At 39.4% G+C, this 17,940-nt stretch overlaps 1 protein-coding gene across 1 annotated transcript in view; it reads left to right on the top strand.

The window, feature by feature from the left end:
* LOC111265921 (uncharacterized) overlaps positions 1 to 5,427 on the top strand; it is a gene marked incomplete at its 5' end in the record, with an annotated part of 38,316 nt that extends 32,889 nt beyond the window's left edge. Inside the window, 1 exon segment of the mRNA XM_086970716.1 lies at positions 13 to 5,427. Within this exon segment, the coding sequence (XP_086826842.1) occupies positions 13 to 252 (240 nt within the window). The 3' untranslated portion in view covers positions 253 to 5,427.
* Positions 5,428 to 17,940: the final 12,513 nt, after the last annotated feature.

The following is a 17,940-nucleotide window of genomic DNA, read 5'->3' as shown; positions in this document are numbered from 1 at the left end:
CGCCCTAAACAGAATCCCAGTTCTCGCAGCGGAGTAGCACCGTTAGGTCATGAAGTTATCGAAGACACGGATGAAATGCTGGCGAGAAGGCTGGCAGCGCACGGTCTCGGAAATTCGGCCGCAACTGGTCATAATCCCCTGGCGTACGGCCCAATACAGCCTGATCAGGCAGGGATGAAGCTTGGGCCACCTGATAATATGGGACGGTCAACTGGCTCTCCGCACAACAACCTAAATGACACAGGATACTAGTACTAAAGAACTCTAGCTAAAAAGATTAATTATAACCTGCTACCTTTATGAATATGATTTAGAACAGAACGCAATTACGATAACTTCGCATTGATACTGCAAGTACGCTCTTCTGCCGCTTTTCTTTCTCTAGCATAAAGCACAGTTAATCTAACCTTAGTATCTTAATAGTATATACCGGCTTGCCCTTAACACTCACTATACAGTCGGATGTAGTAGGTCAATTGTGGATGAATAGGAAATGCACAAAGACCTCCAACCCCTATTATGGATGTACGCGAGGCACTAAAAAGGAAGACAGGCCAAATAATAATGGGAAGCTATTTTCATTTCGAGCAGTTACGAAGAAAGACTTGACCTTTAAAGCAATTCAAGCAAGCTACCGATCCTTTCCGAATGGATCCCAAAGCAACGTAATCGAGAAGTCGAGCGGACTTGACTTCATATATGTGTACCTTCGATACCTTGAGCAATGTGTGCACTACCTATTACTAGAGAAAGACTTCGTCTCTAATTAACCACAGAATCCCGTTCGAGCCTGTCGTATTCAGCTTTCGGCGCGCAACATACAGACATACACAGACGAACGTGCACAAAGAAACTATGTAGGCATCATAAGCAGATGTTAGAAATGCAGGTCGTAACCTGTATTTATACGATGTAGAAGCATGAAGATGAAACACCCATCATACAAGTTATTGCACGGGTAGGTCTTTCAGATCCGTGCCTGGCAGCCCTCGACGATCCATATGAGATTGCCGGTTACTCGCCGACCGGCAGACTACTCATCACCTTCTAAGATAACTACATTGAGTTGGTATAAGTCAACGCTTATCTGTTCGCCCAACTTTCCAACCCTCAATCAGATCGAGACTTGTGCCCCAACATTATATAACTGCTACTATTATTCATCATCAATCGCCTTGTCGCACACGCGTGCGACATATCAGTCTCAGTAAAATCACGTTGCTAGGCTAGAGCACCCATACCATACAGATTAAATTCATATTTCTGGGTACGCTACGTTTTTCCGCGGAAGTAATTTAATATAGGTAGGCTAACGCGGGTCCGAAAGACCTGTGTGTGCTAAAAGAAAATGCGTTGATGAAAAAAACAATAAAAAAAAAAAAAAAAAAAAAGAAAGAAAAGAAAAAGAGTCAAAAGGAGACGTCGGATCAAGAGTAATCATAAAGCGACACGCAAGGTCGATAGCGAGCTCTTACTGCACTTAATTTTATTCGTCACCCACCATCAGCGGCCTGCTTAACAAACAAACGGATTAATATCTGCACGGTGATATTCTATGATGTTGGTGACAGCGACCGGAACGCTGTTTGTTATTGAGCAAACAGCAAGAGAGGCTTGCTGTACCGCATGCTAGACTGTAGAGACCGCGTTGCCTATGTAAACCCCCTTCTTCACAAAAAGAAACCTATATATATGTTCATGGAGATATACGGCTACTCTAGGCTAGGATAGGTCCGAATCTAGGAGATGAGCTCCTTTTGATGAGTATAAATAGTTGCACTCTCGTACAGTTATACTACTACTTTCGGACAATCTTGCGGAAACTGGCAATGTAATCTATGTATAGTTTTATGATAGAATTGGAGAAAGATTGATTGAGCTTTGATGAGTGCTTTGTTACCTTGAGTACCCGTAGCTACTTATCATAGCAAACTCCAAACACGCATTGTAGCTATACAAGTTTTATATGGTGGCGCATTACGCAGATTGCTTCTGAATCACGTGACATGAGAGGTTGGAAGATCGACTGGATCTACAGTGGACTGCCGTAGTCTTTAGTTTAATACAGTATCCGATACTGAATTAAGGTCGACCTGCTGGTTTCGGGATATCGAGTCTGTGGGCACGCATAATGCAAATTTTCGCTTAAAACAAGAGCATTTGATAGTCGATTATGGTGTTTGCTAGATGATAGGCGGCTGTACCCTACGACATGAGTTAGTCGTAAACTCAACCCAAAAATTCAACCCAGAAACTAATATGTTGCGAATCCGCATCCGCTCTAAGTGTTCTATTACTTTAGATGGCACAGCATCTTCACTGGGATAGCAAGAGATCTAACTATTTGGTCGAGTGCTAGCAATTAGGGAAGTGAAACCCAAATGGCGTTGACTGTGATTCACGCCGTCCTGCATCCGTTACAATTTTTATGTATTTGCCTATAATATTTTAGGTGACCTAGGCATTATTTCGAAAAGTGTGAAATTTTTCTATTTAAATCGTTTGCTCCGCGGTGTATATTTGAACTGAATAGTTACCGTATCGAGCGAAGGCTAAAAAAATTGTATAGACTTACTTGTCTCTCAGCATAGCTCACATTCCGAACATTTTTCTATGATCCTATTGTGCCATGGCAAGTGTTCGCTTGCGTATAGCAAACTTTTGTCCCTTACCCAAAACCTATCGGTTTTCAACTTCCCGACCAACATCATAGGGAGTGTAGAAAGTGCTACATTAGATAGTATTATACCAACATATAATGTGAGAAATATGCTATCATAGATTCGCATTATGACCGACGTTACGTCGGAGGTAAACGAATACACAAGATCCACGTGAAACCCATATGTTACACTACGAATGCTGCGATCGTACTTCAGCCGCTGGAGGCACTAGCCACGTTTCAATTGAATTTCGCAGCGGGCACCATCGATGCTGTTTGCAATATGTTGCTTCATCCCTATACCGCTATATGGTACGGCAGTTGCAACAACTGACCGTCAACGCGACGCAGACGAAAAAATATGATCACTATCAACCCGCATTCGCATAGTGAATACGCGCATCGGCCATGTTTGGCCAAACGCGGACCACAAACATCTCGTTTGCTTCCAGATCTACGTCGTCATTTTGCTGACCAATTTCATATATACGAGTATATATATATATATATATAGTTGAAAGCTACTTACTTTCGTTTTACTCTCGGATCATAATTAACCATAACATCTAAACAGACTGTTCCAACAGTGAATGTCAGCTCACTCCGACAGCTGTCCAGTGTAAATAGACCAAGTCTGCTTTAGCCAGTTAAATGGATAGACTTATTTTTGCCGATCAGCTTACAGAGACAGAGTTTTGTTCTCAGAAAAAAAGTCAATGTCGCTTTGCCCTCCATTGTTTTGCAAAAGCGGGACAGTGTAAGGTGAAAAGCAACCCCACCAAAACAGCTGTCGGAGGTGCCTCATCTCTTGCCGTTCGTTCGTTCGTTCGTATTTTCACCTCAACTCGGCAAACTGACATGAAACTAATGATGTATCTATACAGCAAGTCCTAATGAACATAATAATTAATCCCAACGGCAGCCGTTTGAAGTTATCTGCGTCGATGTCTACTTACCTGGCTTAGGGTAGATTTGAAGACGACTCATGGTACCGATATCGGTTTCATGAGTCTACGTTCCTGAGGTCGCAATCTGGAGTAATTCAATTGCCACACTTTGATCTCACACGCAATTCTTTCTCGTCGAATAGAAATGTCCAGTTGCTACAGTGTGCAGTGAAAGTTTAGTAAGACGTATTTGATGTCGTTGCCGTTTACCGGTGCAAAATTTCTTTCATCTGTACGCGTTTCATACAGCCCCGGAGTGTACATAAAAAAAATTTATAGATAATTATTACAATTCTATTGAACTTTCAAGAGCTGCATCATTTCTGCGATGTTTAATATCTAATGTTGATGTAAATATGTGAAAAATCTTATGGCATATTTCATTCATTCATTGCAAGTATATACAGGTAGATCTATGTAAGTACGAAACAACGGACGCGGCGTTAATATGAATAATAATAATAATAATTGTGCTTTACTACCGTGACTAGATAGAACTGTCATTGAGGAAGGAGAGAGTAGCAAAGATTATAGTTACGTTAACGACTTCTCTAAAAATAGCATTTTCCCGAAGTTAGCAGTATGGAAAACACTTCGGGCCTGCATCCTCTCAGCCTATACAGTAAACAGAAGGGAACTTTCAACTCGTTTCAATATATATACATATATATACACACACACACACACACGTCAAAATGGTGATAATGAGAATATTATTACGGAAAAGGGTAATGATAACGGTACTGATAGTACTTACAAGAAATTACAGCAGTCGGCTTCCAAGTCAGGCGTTTGCTCCTATTCAGGCTATTTTCTCGATGGAAATTCTTAAAGGAAGTATCGAATGTACGTTCATGTGATAAGTTTTCTCGTTAGAAAAATTTCACCTAGTAGTCAGAATGAGCATCCGTCGTCCGCCACGTAAAAACTCGTATGGTAAACTTTGCTAGTTGAACCCCTTATGAACGAAACCACGACATCTGGTATCCTGGCCTGAATGCGGGAAAATGCCCGGCGTTTCGTTTAGCCTTAAAACGAGGACAACTTCTACAAAATCAGCATCATGCTAAACAAGTATGTATCCAAATACGTGATGTAATTCTTATGATGCTATTGCGTAAATTTAATGTGCATTATTTATCTCTCTTCAAGGAGATGATTTTTTGCGGCCATTGAAATAATCGAGTTGATTCAGGTCGAGGAACCTGTGAAACAAACCATACAGAAATAGACTCGAAGATATGAAGGCCAGCGGTTTGCGACCCATTATGGGTGGACGTCTGGTTTCGAAACTACCAAAACATCACTGCTCTTTACCATTGAAAGGAAAAAACAGGCTTTGTTAAAGTTATCGGTGTGGCGTCAGAGACCCAGTACTTTTAAGTCACAACAAGTTAGGCTGGAATACATTTACCAATGTATGTATATATATATATATATATAAATCTACACGTAACTCAGCCTTGCACTCACTCACTCACACAGAACTTCATTCAGCCATTCAGCCACCGAACGACGAAGTATAAGACTAGTCGGATATCGGAGCAAATTACTTTTAGCGAAGTTAGTTAGTACCATGCTATTATTAAGCTAAGCCGACTAGACAAGACAGAATATTCTATAGACATCGTGCTATATTATACTTATGGAAGTGATAGTATCGTCTGATTAAGCAATCGACCATCCTCTCAAATCAGCATAAATCTTTACACCGAAGATAAATGGGAAACAGCTTTTGATCTGCTTATAAGGTAGAATGCACACACACGCGCCAACCGAAAGCAAAGGAAACAGGTTCAATAAAATTAAAAATAAAACCATACGGAGTGGTTATTTTGTTCGGACCGAGACAACAGTATTCGCAGATACATTTATATACTATGTTTGCTTATTCTGCATTGTAGACAATAGATAACGGAAATCCATTAAAAGAATAACTATGCAATAATGTAGTCCGTGGAACAGAAACGGAGTGGCTCTCGCCACCCATCGGCGTCGAACTTCTGTAGTATAGGAATATGATGTATGTATACACACCAAATTTAAATAAATCAAGCATGCGTAACATATATGTATGTGAGCAACTTAATCCAGTAAAAATAAGATCGATGCATCTGCTAGTACCTTATTCTTCGTCTTCCTACAGAAGATTTGTGCTCACGCATAACAGAGAGTATTCGTTACGGTAACAAGGAGAACATTAAAGGCAAAAAAATAACTACGTTTAATAGCTACGTAAAAAGCATTTTAGAAAGCATCAGAGGACCTTAACTGCAGCGCTATACGCTTGACATAATAAGCAATTATAATAACGCACGGCACGTTTTTCAGCCACGCGTCACGAAATTGAGCGACACGAAAGCCACATTTTCTTGATGACGTTATCTGTAGGAATGATAACTCACACTTTTAGAGCCTGCTATTGTCACTTTAATAGTATAAAATTCCTCGTGTCCTTCATGTTCAAAATGACTACTGCAAATTATCGTTTGTGAACCAGTTTCATATATATATATGAAACTGGTTACAGACAAACAGTGCTATGAATGCTGCTTATGAGAACTTACCATCAGCGTCCGTCCTCGACGAGTTTTCGGCGAGTGAATTTAAACGTGGTCACCCAACCTTAATTTACGACAAACATGTAAAATGACCAAAAACTGCAACCAATAGCATAAGGAAAATGGTGCTAAGCGACCTTCGAATTAAAATTAGAGAGATAACAGAGGCACTCTTAGAACGGACGTATGCACTAGCTCTTATAATTATAGAACGTAAAGGTGCATAGCCCCGGGTCTTGTCCGAGGTGCGAGGGTGAAAAAGATTTCCCATCATTCAGAAGGGTTGCGGCAGACCCTCACGCAAATATACTTCAACTGCATCTTCCACAATGGCCTAGAGCGCTTGTCCAATTCGCGAAAACGTACCAGTCACCAGGACCCGTGGTCACCTGCGGACTGAAATATCGGCGCAGTGCTGCAGCAGCAGCACGAGCCGTTAAGACAGTAACCGGGCGATAAGGACGTTAACGGGCTAATAGATGCTTGATATTATATTAATTGGTCTGTATATTTAAGAGCGTAGCACACAATTCTATAGAACCAATCTTCGACCGAAGACGAAGCTGTTATGCTTATTACCAATAAATCCATAAAATTATACGACTGAAGTGAGGCATGATGCATTGTTTTGGCGAGTAAGCAAAGCGCGAGGCTAGAATCCCGGTTGGCATTAATGCCTCAACCGAAGATCGTTTTTGAGGGCACTGTGCTCTAAGATGTCTGATCCCAATGCTCGCCATCATAACGCGAGTCAAACTTTTTAGGATGTCGGCTCATTCCCACATGTAAGGTCGGATTAAACAAATTAATTCCACGTGCAATTCACCCGTGTTGCCACATTGGGTCTTTAGGTCATTTTTCTTGGATTATGTAACACGTACGTCCTCGTTCCGCTTTTTCGGTTTGCTCGTGTTAAACCCGAAAACCCCCGCTTCGTCGAAATACTGGTCATTTCCTACTAGACGATGCGGGTTTCCGTGCATTCCACGAACGAAAGTAACCCGGTCGAGATATTTCCAATTGGAATAGACCTTTATTAGATAGAGAAGAAACAAACAGTTGTGGAAGCGTGGTATAGGAAACACCCTATGTAAGGTTTGCAGGAGTGCTATTGTCATACACCTATCTGAATATGCATAAATATTACTTATAAAAAAGTGGTTTTTAATGTTTGATATTTAGATTTGACTATGTTCATGTAAATCCTATTGCTCCAAAAGAAAGACAGTGAACGGTAAATATACTTTATCTCCATTGAGCACGCAGTATCAGCGGGGTCTTTCAGGAAGCTTTTGAAAAAGATTGATGTGGTTCTTACGGAGCGGAGTCCGCACCGAAAAACAGTACAACAACTTCTAGAATACAACTTATAGTTTAAATAACTATCGGTCGTAGTTAAGGTAGAACACCTAAAAATGCTGTACTAAAATCTCTTTTTATATTTGTCTAATTGTGTTATGTGTTCGTTAAAATCACGTTTTACTGACCTAGTTTATCTAGGCCTATCGCGATAGCGGTAGAAGAAAGCGTAGTAATTCTGAGTCTTCAATTAAAAAAAAATCGCACGCACAAAGTAGGCACTGGAATAGTGTATGGTCTAGGGTGCTTTGGGGTTACGTTAAGCGTCCTAGGCGACGATACCATAGCTGCTTCTGCCCTATTTCAAAATATTCTGTCATCTCTCTGGAACGAAGGATGATCGGAAAGCTACAGAAATCTCTGTTTTAAAGAGCTGCAACTTTGAAAAAAGGTGCGGTATCGAACTTCGACACAGAAAAGTTGCCGGTACATCACAGGTAAGTAGCCCTTCGATGGCGGCAGTAACGATGGCCAACTTATTGAAAATTGAGGATTATGAACACGCCTTACGACATCAAAACGCGAAATTTCCGTTGTTGATTGTTGAAACTGTTTCCGAAGAAAAAAAAATTCACGCGTTACAAAGAGAACCTTGTTAAGCTGCGTAGTAGAGAATGCTATTGATACAACAGTCTGTAAAGACAAGCATACCTAAATATTATAAAAGGACGTAACTTAATTCGCAAGGAACTTTCGTATTATAAGATTATATTTCAAAGCGATTCCTACGCAAAGACGAGGGTCCAAGTAAATTATCAATAACAATATGGCACCACATGGCGGAAGATACCGTGTTTCAATAACCGTGGACAATCGAGTCTAATAATAACATCGTATGCGCTCCAATGTTAAGAAAATACTTCAAAGTCTTATATGAACTTGGACATATATGATGGACATAGATGCAACATATCTCCTTAGGGTTTTAATCAAAAAACCTATTACAGCACGAACTTCATAGAAAAACTGTTTCTTCACTATAGAATAGCTTAACGTAAATTAACCTACTACAAAGACTGCCTGAACAAATTTATTTCTCGAAAAGGTTAGGTTAGGTTAAACTAAATGCGAGAAGCTATGTCTAGTTTATGCTTCCGGGATAATTTATTGATAAGATACAAGTAACAGCCTTTTTTTTTTTTTTTTTTTATATGCAAATGGACCCTTCCATCAGGCGTAAGTGTGGAAAGACGACTACTTCGAGTTCGGCATTACTCAAATCGAAACACAAAAAAAAAACTCAGTGGTGAAAAACTGCGGGGATTTCAGGAAACCATTCGTTGTTTACGTATCTTGCGGAAATGCGTGTTTCCCAAGAATATTCATGTAAAATAAAGGTACAATAGCTTGAAGACATAGCAGAATATTGAGAAACCATAAACAAGATTGCCTTATAATTGAAAAAATTCTTACGTAAAAATTGCATATGTCAGATTGGTCATATGAAATACTTCTAAAATTAATAAAGCGAAAATATTGTATTGCGTTTAACGTGAACGCGATTACGATAGAAAAAAAAAAAAGAAAGAAAGAAAAAGATTTTTTTAAATACATTCTTGATTTGTCACAAAAAAACTAAAATAACTGGGTTAAATACTTACTATTTAATATGGCATATTCTATACCCTTTTGCGTCTTATATCTGTGTCAAGATGACCAAGTTTTTCTGCCAGCAAAAAAAAAAAAACCGTCTGTGGAGGAAACGGCCTCTTTGCTGTCAAGCTGAATATTTTAGCTCCAAACTTGTAGCTGGAAGGGTATGGAATAAAAGTTATCATTGAATTCTATCAAGCAGATAGAATCGTACCAATAAATTATCTAGACTTTGAAAATGAAGGTTTGGAAACGGCCAGGATGGTTAGGAAAAAAGATACCGCTATAACTGAGTCAACTAAAAGAAACGGGAAAAATTCTGATTATAGGTTCGATCAAACAGAAACTTCGTGTCTATTTCGACCATGTTGACTCATCGACACACAGCAGAATGACCCATTCCGATATCTCTATCAATCTCGCGGAAGTTTTCCGCGAAGGGAATCGCATGCACCCATTAAGCAAATATGCCGAAAAATCAGCTTCCGGTAAACGTTCAACGATAAGGATAAATAGATACACTCCACCGATCCGGTTGTTATATACTGGGTAAATAAGGTGAATTTTTTTTTCCCAAACTTAATTAGCTTAAGATGGAAATGGCATTGGCGTTATAAGGTTCGATAATGAAATTGCGGACAAAGCAAAAAAAAAAATTTGAAAAAGTATTTTATCCCCTTCTCATTTTATTTCAATGCGTTATTTCAAATTTAGTTGATGATATATATATAGGGCAACGTTTACTCATCGCTTATTGATATTTGTTTCTCTCTAACCATTTGATTATAAAATGTTCAATCTGTTTTGATATTTAATGCAATAAACCACAGAAAAATAAGCAGTCTGGTTTGGATCCAAGCAAGTTAACTGTGGATGAGAAAATCTACACGAAGAATGAGAGAATTAGGGTTATTATATTTGCCAGAAAAAAATAATTCACAGACTGTTTCCGCTGTGATTAGATATGAACTCGTGCTGTAAATTTCTCCATCGGTCCTTGTAGATTTCCCCTCAAGGTATTTGATGAACGTTGCTCTGTAATTACTTATATCACATTGTTATTAATTGCTGGGAACGCATAAGTAACCAAGGAACTTAGAAATTCTGAGTCATTATTTGTTGCTGAACAACCTTGAAATTATTTGTGTACCGTTTTTTTGTATTTGAAATATGTGTACTTTGTACTTTAATAGGATCAGCACAACTGTGAAGTATTAAATGTTCTTTTTTTAAATAGGACTATCTTGACCTATAAGCTCATAGTTTGCGCTAAGTTTCTATTTATTTTTAACGAAGTGACGGGAGCGGGCCCAATCATAGAGACCCAAACCTATTTTAAAGCCAAGCGCGTTATCCCGCGGGCTTTCACCCAGACAGGACCTCTCTGTATCTGTAATCATGATTAGTAAGGATAATATTCAAGAGCGGAATATAAAATATAAAGCGCGCTGAAAAATCTTCACTAGGTATAAATATTACAATATTTATGAACGGACACTATTTATACTAAACATAAATGTATTATGACATCCCGGCTGTAAACAAACGACTTTGTAAGTCTTTTGTATATATATATATATATATATATATATATATATAAACTATAAATCTTTTTTGCGAAATGAAAGTAACCTCTATATCATCAACGCTGTTAAAATGAGAATAAGTTGTGGCATTGCGATACGCATGTTATACCACCACCCCCATGTTTGTACGCCCGTGGCTTGACCCGGCCCTCCCAGGTGTGGCATCCAGAAAAGCCCCGGGGCTATACCTATGCGTCTTTGGTCTTTTGGCTTTTCGGGCGGACGCCGACGAGACCGAACAATCCGGAAGAAGCATGTCAGGTGAGGTGGGGCCAAACGACTGGGCAGAAGCTACTGCTGCTAATGCCGGTGGAACCAGGCGTCCGCCTGTCGCTCGTAAATAATTCTGCTCCCAGTGGCAAGGGTAAGCTTACTGCAACCTACATGAGGAAGCTAACTGTATCCAGCTGTAGCAGTAAGGTCGATAAGAAGCAATGAGGAACCAGCAATCTTTCCTAGTATAATGTGAGATCAAGGGTCTCGACATGCATCGCTAACAGTCGAGAACCCGTCGGTCGTCACCAAGCAAAAGGTCGTATAGAAGCAAGAAAGTATGTGGAACAAATATCTCCGTGCTAGCTTACTCTGACAGTAGGTCTGTTAGTTAATCAGTTTCGTAGAGTACAAGATACTCGGACCATTGGTCCTGGCTGCCTGAGTGTTACCATCTAGATATTCTTATGTTGTACCTGCTTTTCTCTTATCCCTTATTCTTTCTGCCCCACTTTTTTTTAGTTTGCCTTTCTTCGAACCCCCCTGAAGCAGGCAGACGATCGAACGTGCCACCTGGCACGTAGATGGCTCGCTTTTCGTTAGTGTCCCTGCAGCCCGTTTCCGTCTTCGCTGTTATAGGTTGCCACACCTTCAAGTTTGAATTGTAGAGGTATAGATTCCGGGCTTTCGATGTGAATAACAAGACTATAGGGATGAATGCACATGTCTGGAAAAAACGAGATTTGAAGGAATCAGGGTTTCGATATCAGGTAAACCCAGAAAAAATTTGGTTTATATCGGTGATATTCGCTATTCCATCTTTCATGGCCCACTTAACGCATAATACATGAAATAATAATAAGCAAATTTTTTGTCGCTCAAAATCAACTACATTTAGGTTACTACAAAAGACGCATCTCCATCGGATCGCATGCCATCAAGGTGATTTGATGCATGTATTAATCTACGCACCGATCTAGAATCATATCCATTAATGAAGGGAACTTCTTATAGGTTTAAGCCTTGCAAAGAGTCTTGAAACCGTTGCAACTTGAACATGTTGGTGGTAATGCACAGATCGCTTACATCTTTTCGCATACTTCTGGAGCGGCTGTAGGAGGATGGTTCTTTCAATTTTTCAAGCGAAACATCGTCCTTTTACAGCATAGTAATTCGTTGTGAGTTATTATCAACCGAAATAATTACTCAACCTTGTGTCTCGTTCATTAAAATTATTTAATCCAAGATTTCACGAATACATTGTATAAATATCTCTAAAAAAAGAACGCTTGACTGCCTTCGATTTTCTACGGTATAAATAAACTAGTAAACCTTAACAATATTAGATTTCCGGCAGCTCATTTTACATCATTTGCTTCTAGAGAAGAAGTTACCCTCGTGGCAGTGGGTAACGTGTTTGTTTGCTAAACTTGGTGGTTCCGAACGTAGGCATACTTCGTTTCCACTAGGGGCCACCCGTTTGAAGTGATGTATAACGAAACATTGTAAAAGGTAAGTTTAATTTTATCGTTAGGTAAAATGGACAACTCAAGCTGAAATTGAAATAGATATCCTCCGTCCTAAACCCCTCACACAGACACATCTGTCTTGATCTGTTAGCTTGTAATAGATCCAAGGGCATGTCTGTTCTTACTTCAAGGATCCATATTCTCCATTTGCATGCCACGCGCTTCCCCCATCGTCTCCATTGCTTTAATTGGAAGATCAATGGTACTATATAGGAATATACGTCTTGTAAGTCATGCTACGAAGTCCTGCATTGTTTGCGGCTGGGTGCTGGCTGGCGTTGGCCTAACCGCGATACACGTGAGAAGCAGGCGAGTTGGAGAAATCGTTTCTGGGATATTTATGATGGTGTGTCACAGTGGCAATCATTAAATGCTGAACGAAAGCATTGTCAAGCGCCAGCTAGGCTCTAGTGTGAATAAGGAGCTTACTCTGAGTCGGAAGCGAACCGGCAAATGAGTGGCAGGCCAGCCATCAGGTCGCTCTGAACACAAGAGAATGTAAAATGGAGCGCTCAAGAGCCTATGGGGAACAAGTCGTCTGGAAGTTGATTGCAAAGAGGTGAGATGAGAATCAGGAACTCTCTAGTATTCGTGTGTTTCTACTTTGAGGAGTAAAATTGGCAGGCGAGAGACAGTGGCAATTGCTGTGTGCATGGGCAACAAGCGGACTTACGGACGCCGCTGTACTTTTGACAAGCTGACTTTAAGGGTCTAAGTTGACAGCCCTCTAGCTTCTGGTGGACACAAAATAAGCCGACTAAATTGTATGAGGTAGAGGGATTAACGTTACATATAGTAACTAATTAAGCGCTGAACTACTTCGTGTTATCTATGTTTCAGAGTCACGTGAAGTAGGCGAAAACAGCCTGTGGGAACGTATGTACATATGAAGTGGCACTGTGATAACGTATTCCAGTAAACTGTACTTCCAGCTTATTTATATCTCATGAAATTTTTTCCTGTACATAAAGATCGGAGGGTGAAATGTTCTCGTTACTTCAATGAGTTGCTACCAACGAAAGGCAAAGACTAGCAAAACCTTTTAGGCCGTATCCTGAAGGTCACACGTCGTAAAGTGACGTCCTAATCTTAGCATGTCAAAAATTACTTATACGTGTGGATATTACTGGACACTTGTCGCATCTCTATTTTAGAGTTCCTCTTGGCAAGCGCGTAATGAGAATGCTATTGCAATTCAGACGTAATTTATTCTCGGTATGTCAATGATTTATCGATGCACAAAAAACGTCTTTATAGAGAACTGCTACGCTGACCAGCAACAATTTCGCGTTTGGAGAAGATACCAGCTTATCTTTCTGTGGCATAAATAATGAATAATTTGTACTGTAAGTGCGTCCCATAAATTTTAAATAGTACACCACCTCTTGGCATACTGAAGAAGCTGTGGGGTCATAACATTTCCGTTTTGCTACTTTGAGTGAACTTTGAGCGATTCATCCTATAATTTTCCAGACTTTGCAGATTTTGATAACCAATGGATCTTTTCGATAGTGTTGAACACTTCCTCAAGTAATGATATGCGCCACACAATTAATAAAATCACGAATGCAGTTTAAGGACCATAGACCTTTAAGGCTGAAATCCATATGCTTTATGCAGCAGGGCAGTACGTAAGAACGAAGCGCACCGTCTAAGTTTACCTTTTCACACCGTTTTCTTCAGGGTATTATCACAGGTAATTAACTAACGCGAGCTAGCTTTATCTCATCAACGCCCGTCACTTCCAGCCAAAGTATCTATTTCTATTTAAAAACTAGGACATTTTGCTTCTTAAAAATCACCAACAAAAACAGCACACGCAGTTGTCTATGGAGCATAACATAAAAGTAGCACTTATATTATGAGGAATCTTCGCCAATACGTTAGTCTGAATGAAAATGACACTTCTTTTAATAAAAAAAAAAGTTTTCGTGACCGGACGAGAAGATATCGGTTTTCAATAACCATCGAACTCGAAGCTTGCGATTGGATAGTGGACTATGCGATGTCGGTCGGCAGGTTTGATTGTGAGCTAAGGCGGCTAAGGACAAACAAGATGCGCTGCAAGGAATCGCCCTTTCTTGAAAAGTATGCGAAAGGTAAATGTGTGTAATAGGTTTATTTGTATATGTGCTTATAGACAGCCATGTTTGATAGCCGTTTGTTGATTTACGAATATTTTAAATCTTAACAAAAGTGAACAACAATACGAACTGGCGTTTACAGACGTTATGTTATCATACTAGTCAGAATACCTGCCTGATCTTGGGCGATTTCCTACAGTAGAACCTCAATTAACTAACACAATCAATGAACTTTTGCGAAAATAAGGCCATCAATAATTCATTAGCTTCGTTCAAAACGAACCCCGCTTCTCTAAGAGAAGACTGTGAGTATCGACTCCTGTCGGCTTGCCCTAGGTACTACTACTACAGTTATCATCTAGTTGAAACCAATAGAGATCCGTGAAAGCCATATAACTATGTAGGACTGCTATGCAGTACTTATCCGACCTTTGTATGGACCGTCTCTATGTAGTGCAGCAACAAAACAAAAGAGAAGTAGTACAGGTATTAGCGAGGGCTGCAATCTGTATTAAAACTTTCCTATATCTCATCTACCTGGAAGTTGTAGAAAATGTTATAAAACTATTGCTTAGCGTTCGTAATTTATCTCGTTTTAAAATTACCAAAAGCTTTTTGATGTCAAATTTAGATGCTGTTATTTTCAGACCGCGAACAGCAAAAAGCGTGACGTCTGTAACATCGGGATCTAACATTATTTGATAAGCAAGCATTGAGGACACTCGGCAAAATGACGAGGAATGAAAAAGCAACATTCTCTAGACGACTTTTTTTTGTGCTCTGCTCGATGTATACTTCATGCATTTGGAAAAGACATTCGGGTTTTCCATTCCGCGTAACTGAAACTTCAACGAAGAATGACGATGCTCCTCATTAGTACTACTATTAGAACAACTGATTATTGCAACGTCCCGTTTCCGCGTACATGCATACCTTTCAGGTGACTAAAAGTCCTCTTAGAACTTAAACCTGCTATTGTAGCACAATAGTAAAATATAAAACTATTCACTTAGTGAGATTTTATCCTACATTTTCTACTCTATTATACAGAAAAATCTAGTTTTACCTTTTTCGAAAACAAAAAAAGAAAAAAAATAATCACAAGATACAAACAAATGTCTTATTATCAAAGTCTTATTTTTACCGCCTCTATTATTTCTGATCTTGATCATTTTCTGTGAATTCTAAATATACCGCTATTAGAAATCGTAGAGTTCGCACTAGAAGCTAGTAAACGTAAAACGTTAAACTTCAGCAGGTTTGGCCTCATGCCTGTTTCTTGGTTTACGCGATTGTCGATTCCATTACGGTGTCCTTTCGAAGCTATGGTAGCTTCTTTATAAGTTGTGCCCTTTTGATTGAGTAGTTCGTTAGAAAGCTATGCAACTTAATTACAGACAGTCTGGGTGTTCCCTATTAGAAGTGTATCCTTAAGAAGCGAGCGAACTAAAGTTCGCAAATATATATTCGACTCCATCCGGCAAAATCATTGTAATTTAGGTTTGCATATTTAAGCCAATAGTTAATGCACACGTAAGAGCACCTAATTCTGTACAGGAAAATGCGTTTATTCGAGGAAGCTTCTATAAATTTAAATTACCTATATAAACGAATGCAAAACAGAGTCTGGTCACAGGTGAGAAAACGAATATTTACTTTCAGTCACTAGTACCCAGAATACCCGATTAGATGGAATGAAGTTCGCATCAAGATCTCTATTGTTTACTGCTATTTAGCGAGCATCGACTTCTGCCATCAGTTCCAGTTTTTCTAGGAAATGATTGTCAAGGTTCTATAACGATCAAGTTCAATGTATGAAATGGACATGTGGCTATGTATGCGACTAGAAGTATCGACAAACTTCTGTTATTTCTCTGTCACGACGATGAACTTTGTCATTTCCTCATATTTCTCTAGTTAGAATAGCAAGAACATAGTAAATCTACGGAGCCGTTTATGTTGCCCGCTATGGAAGTGAGCACCGAAGCCAGGTCGCTATTTCATGAAACCTAACGTTGTTAACTAGAAAGATGGAGGATCATCTTAAATATTCGTCATACCAAATATTTGACAAAAACATAGAAATTGTAATGGAACTAAATACCACGTCAAAAACGAGCACGCTATGTAGCTTTGTATATTATAAAATGGCACACCGCGACCATTAGTAATGTGATAAAGCCTGGGTAAATGCAGCTTCATCGGGCTGAACAAATCACAGTTTGCCAGTAGCAGCTTTTCGGACAAAATGTTCGTATGAATTAAAAACAGTTGAATGAATAGCGTATAGTTGGAACACTTTATAGCTAGCTTGATACAAACATTTATTCACTTTAGTGAATTTTACAAAGTGTTGCACTTACTGCTTTAAGGCTTAGCATGCTCTTTTATCGAGCTACTGTTGTCAGAAGAGGGGGTGATAATTTTCCAAAAAGATGGCTAAGGTAAATGCGCACGAAGTCAAAATTCAATACACCGTAAATTCCGACAGGCATTGCAAGATATTAGTATGCAACGTAAGGTGTCCAAACTTGTCTAACTTTAATAAGGCTTAAGGGCTAAAATAGATAGTGGTCGTGTCGGGTAGATTGCGACGTGCTTCAGTGTACTGCAGACGTTATTAGCGCGAACTTTTGAATAGGCACATCACGATGAACAATTTACGTATGGTGGACTTCATTTATATCGCTACTTTGACGTCTAATTCGATACTATTCTTTAGCGCAACACGATCATGAACATCTTAACACCGTATAAACAATTGTACAGCTCATCTAGAAGCCTGCCTCTAAAATGTCATTCGTTTTGCCAGAAGGATTCTACCTCCGTTTCATACCGAGTTTAATAGCTAACCTAATCCTTTAGATAGTAGTAAACAAAGGTTACTTACTTATGTCTCTTCGGGGGAATTTGCAAATTTCGATGCCTGATTTATTTGAACGATTTCCTGATTCTTATAATAACTAGTGGGTGGAAGCGATGGCACGACGACAGGTAGCGAGGATAATAATTTGGATAGCATTCTGCTTCGCCGAATGACGCTGCTCATAGCGGACCGGATTTTTACATAATTATATACATAAGTAAGCTCAAGCCATACGCGCTTCATAGGCAATGGCAAAGTTCATCGTTGCAGAGAACATTGCCGTATCGTCAAGTAGGACCGAAAACATAAAAGCTAGTATTATGTTCAAAAGAGTCACATGTTTGGTAAATATCTGACAGGCTGATGCAAACGTAACGTGTATTTTTAGTTTTTCGTTCGCCATATTTAATTGAGTTCCTAATTTGTTTCCTAATGGTCAAATACCATATGCCGTTCTAAAGTTTTTTGTTTTTTGCTGTAGATACCTACTACAAAGTTTTAGCTCAGATTCGAACGGTGAGTAGCTCAAGTGGAACAATA

The sequence above is a fragment of the Varroa jacobsoni genome, unplaced genomic scaffold (genome assembly GCF_002532875.2).
Source record: "Varroa jacobsoni isolate VJ856 unplaced genomic scaffold, vjacob_1.0 scaffold_1026, whole genome shotgun sequence".
NCBI classification, from domain to species: domain Eukaryota; kingdom Metazoa; phylum Arthropoda; class Arachnida; order Mesostigmata; family Varroidae; genus Varroa; species Varroa jacobsoni.
The sequence above is the reverse complement of the archived record's forward strand: the minus strand, read 5'-3'. Positions and strand labels throughout refer to the sequence as shown.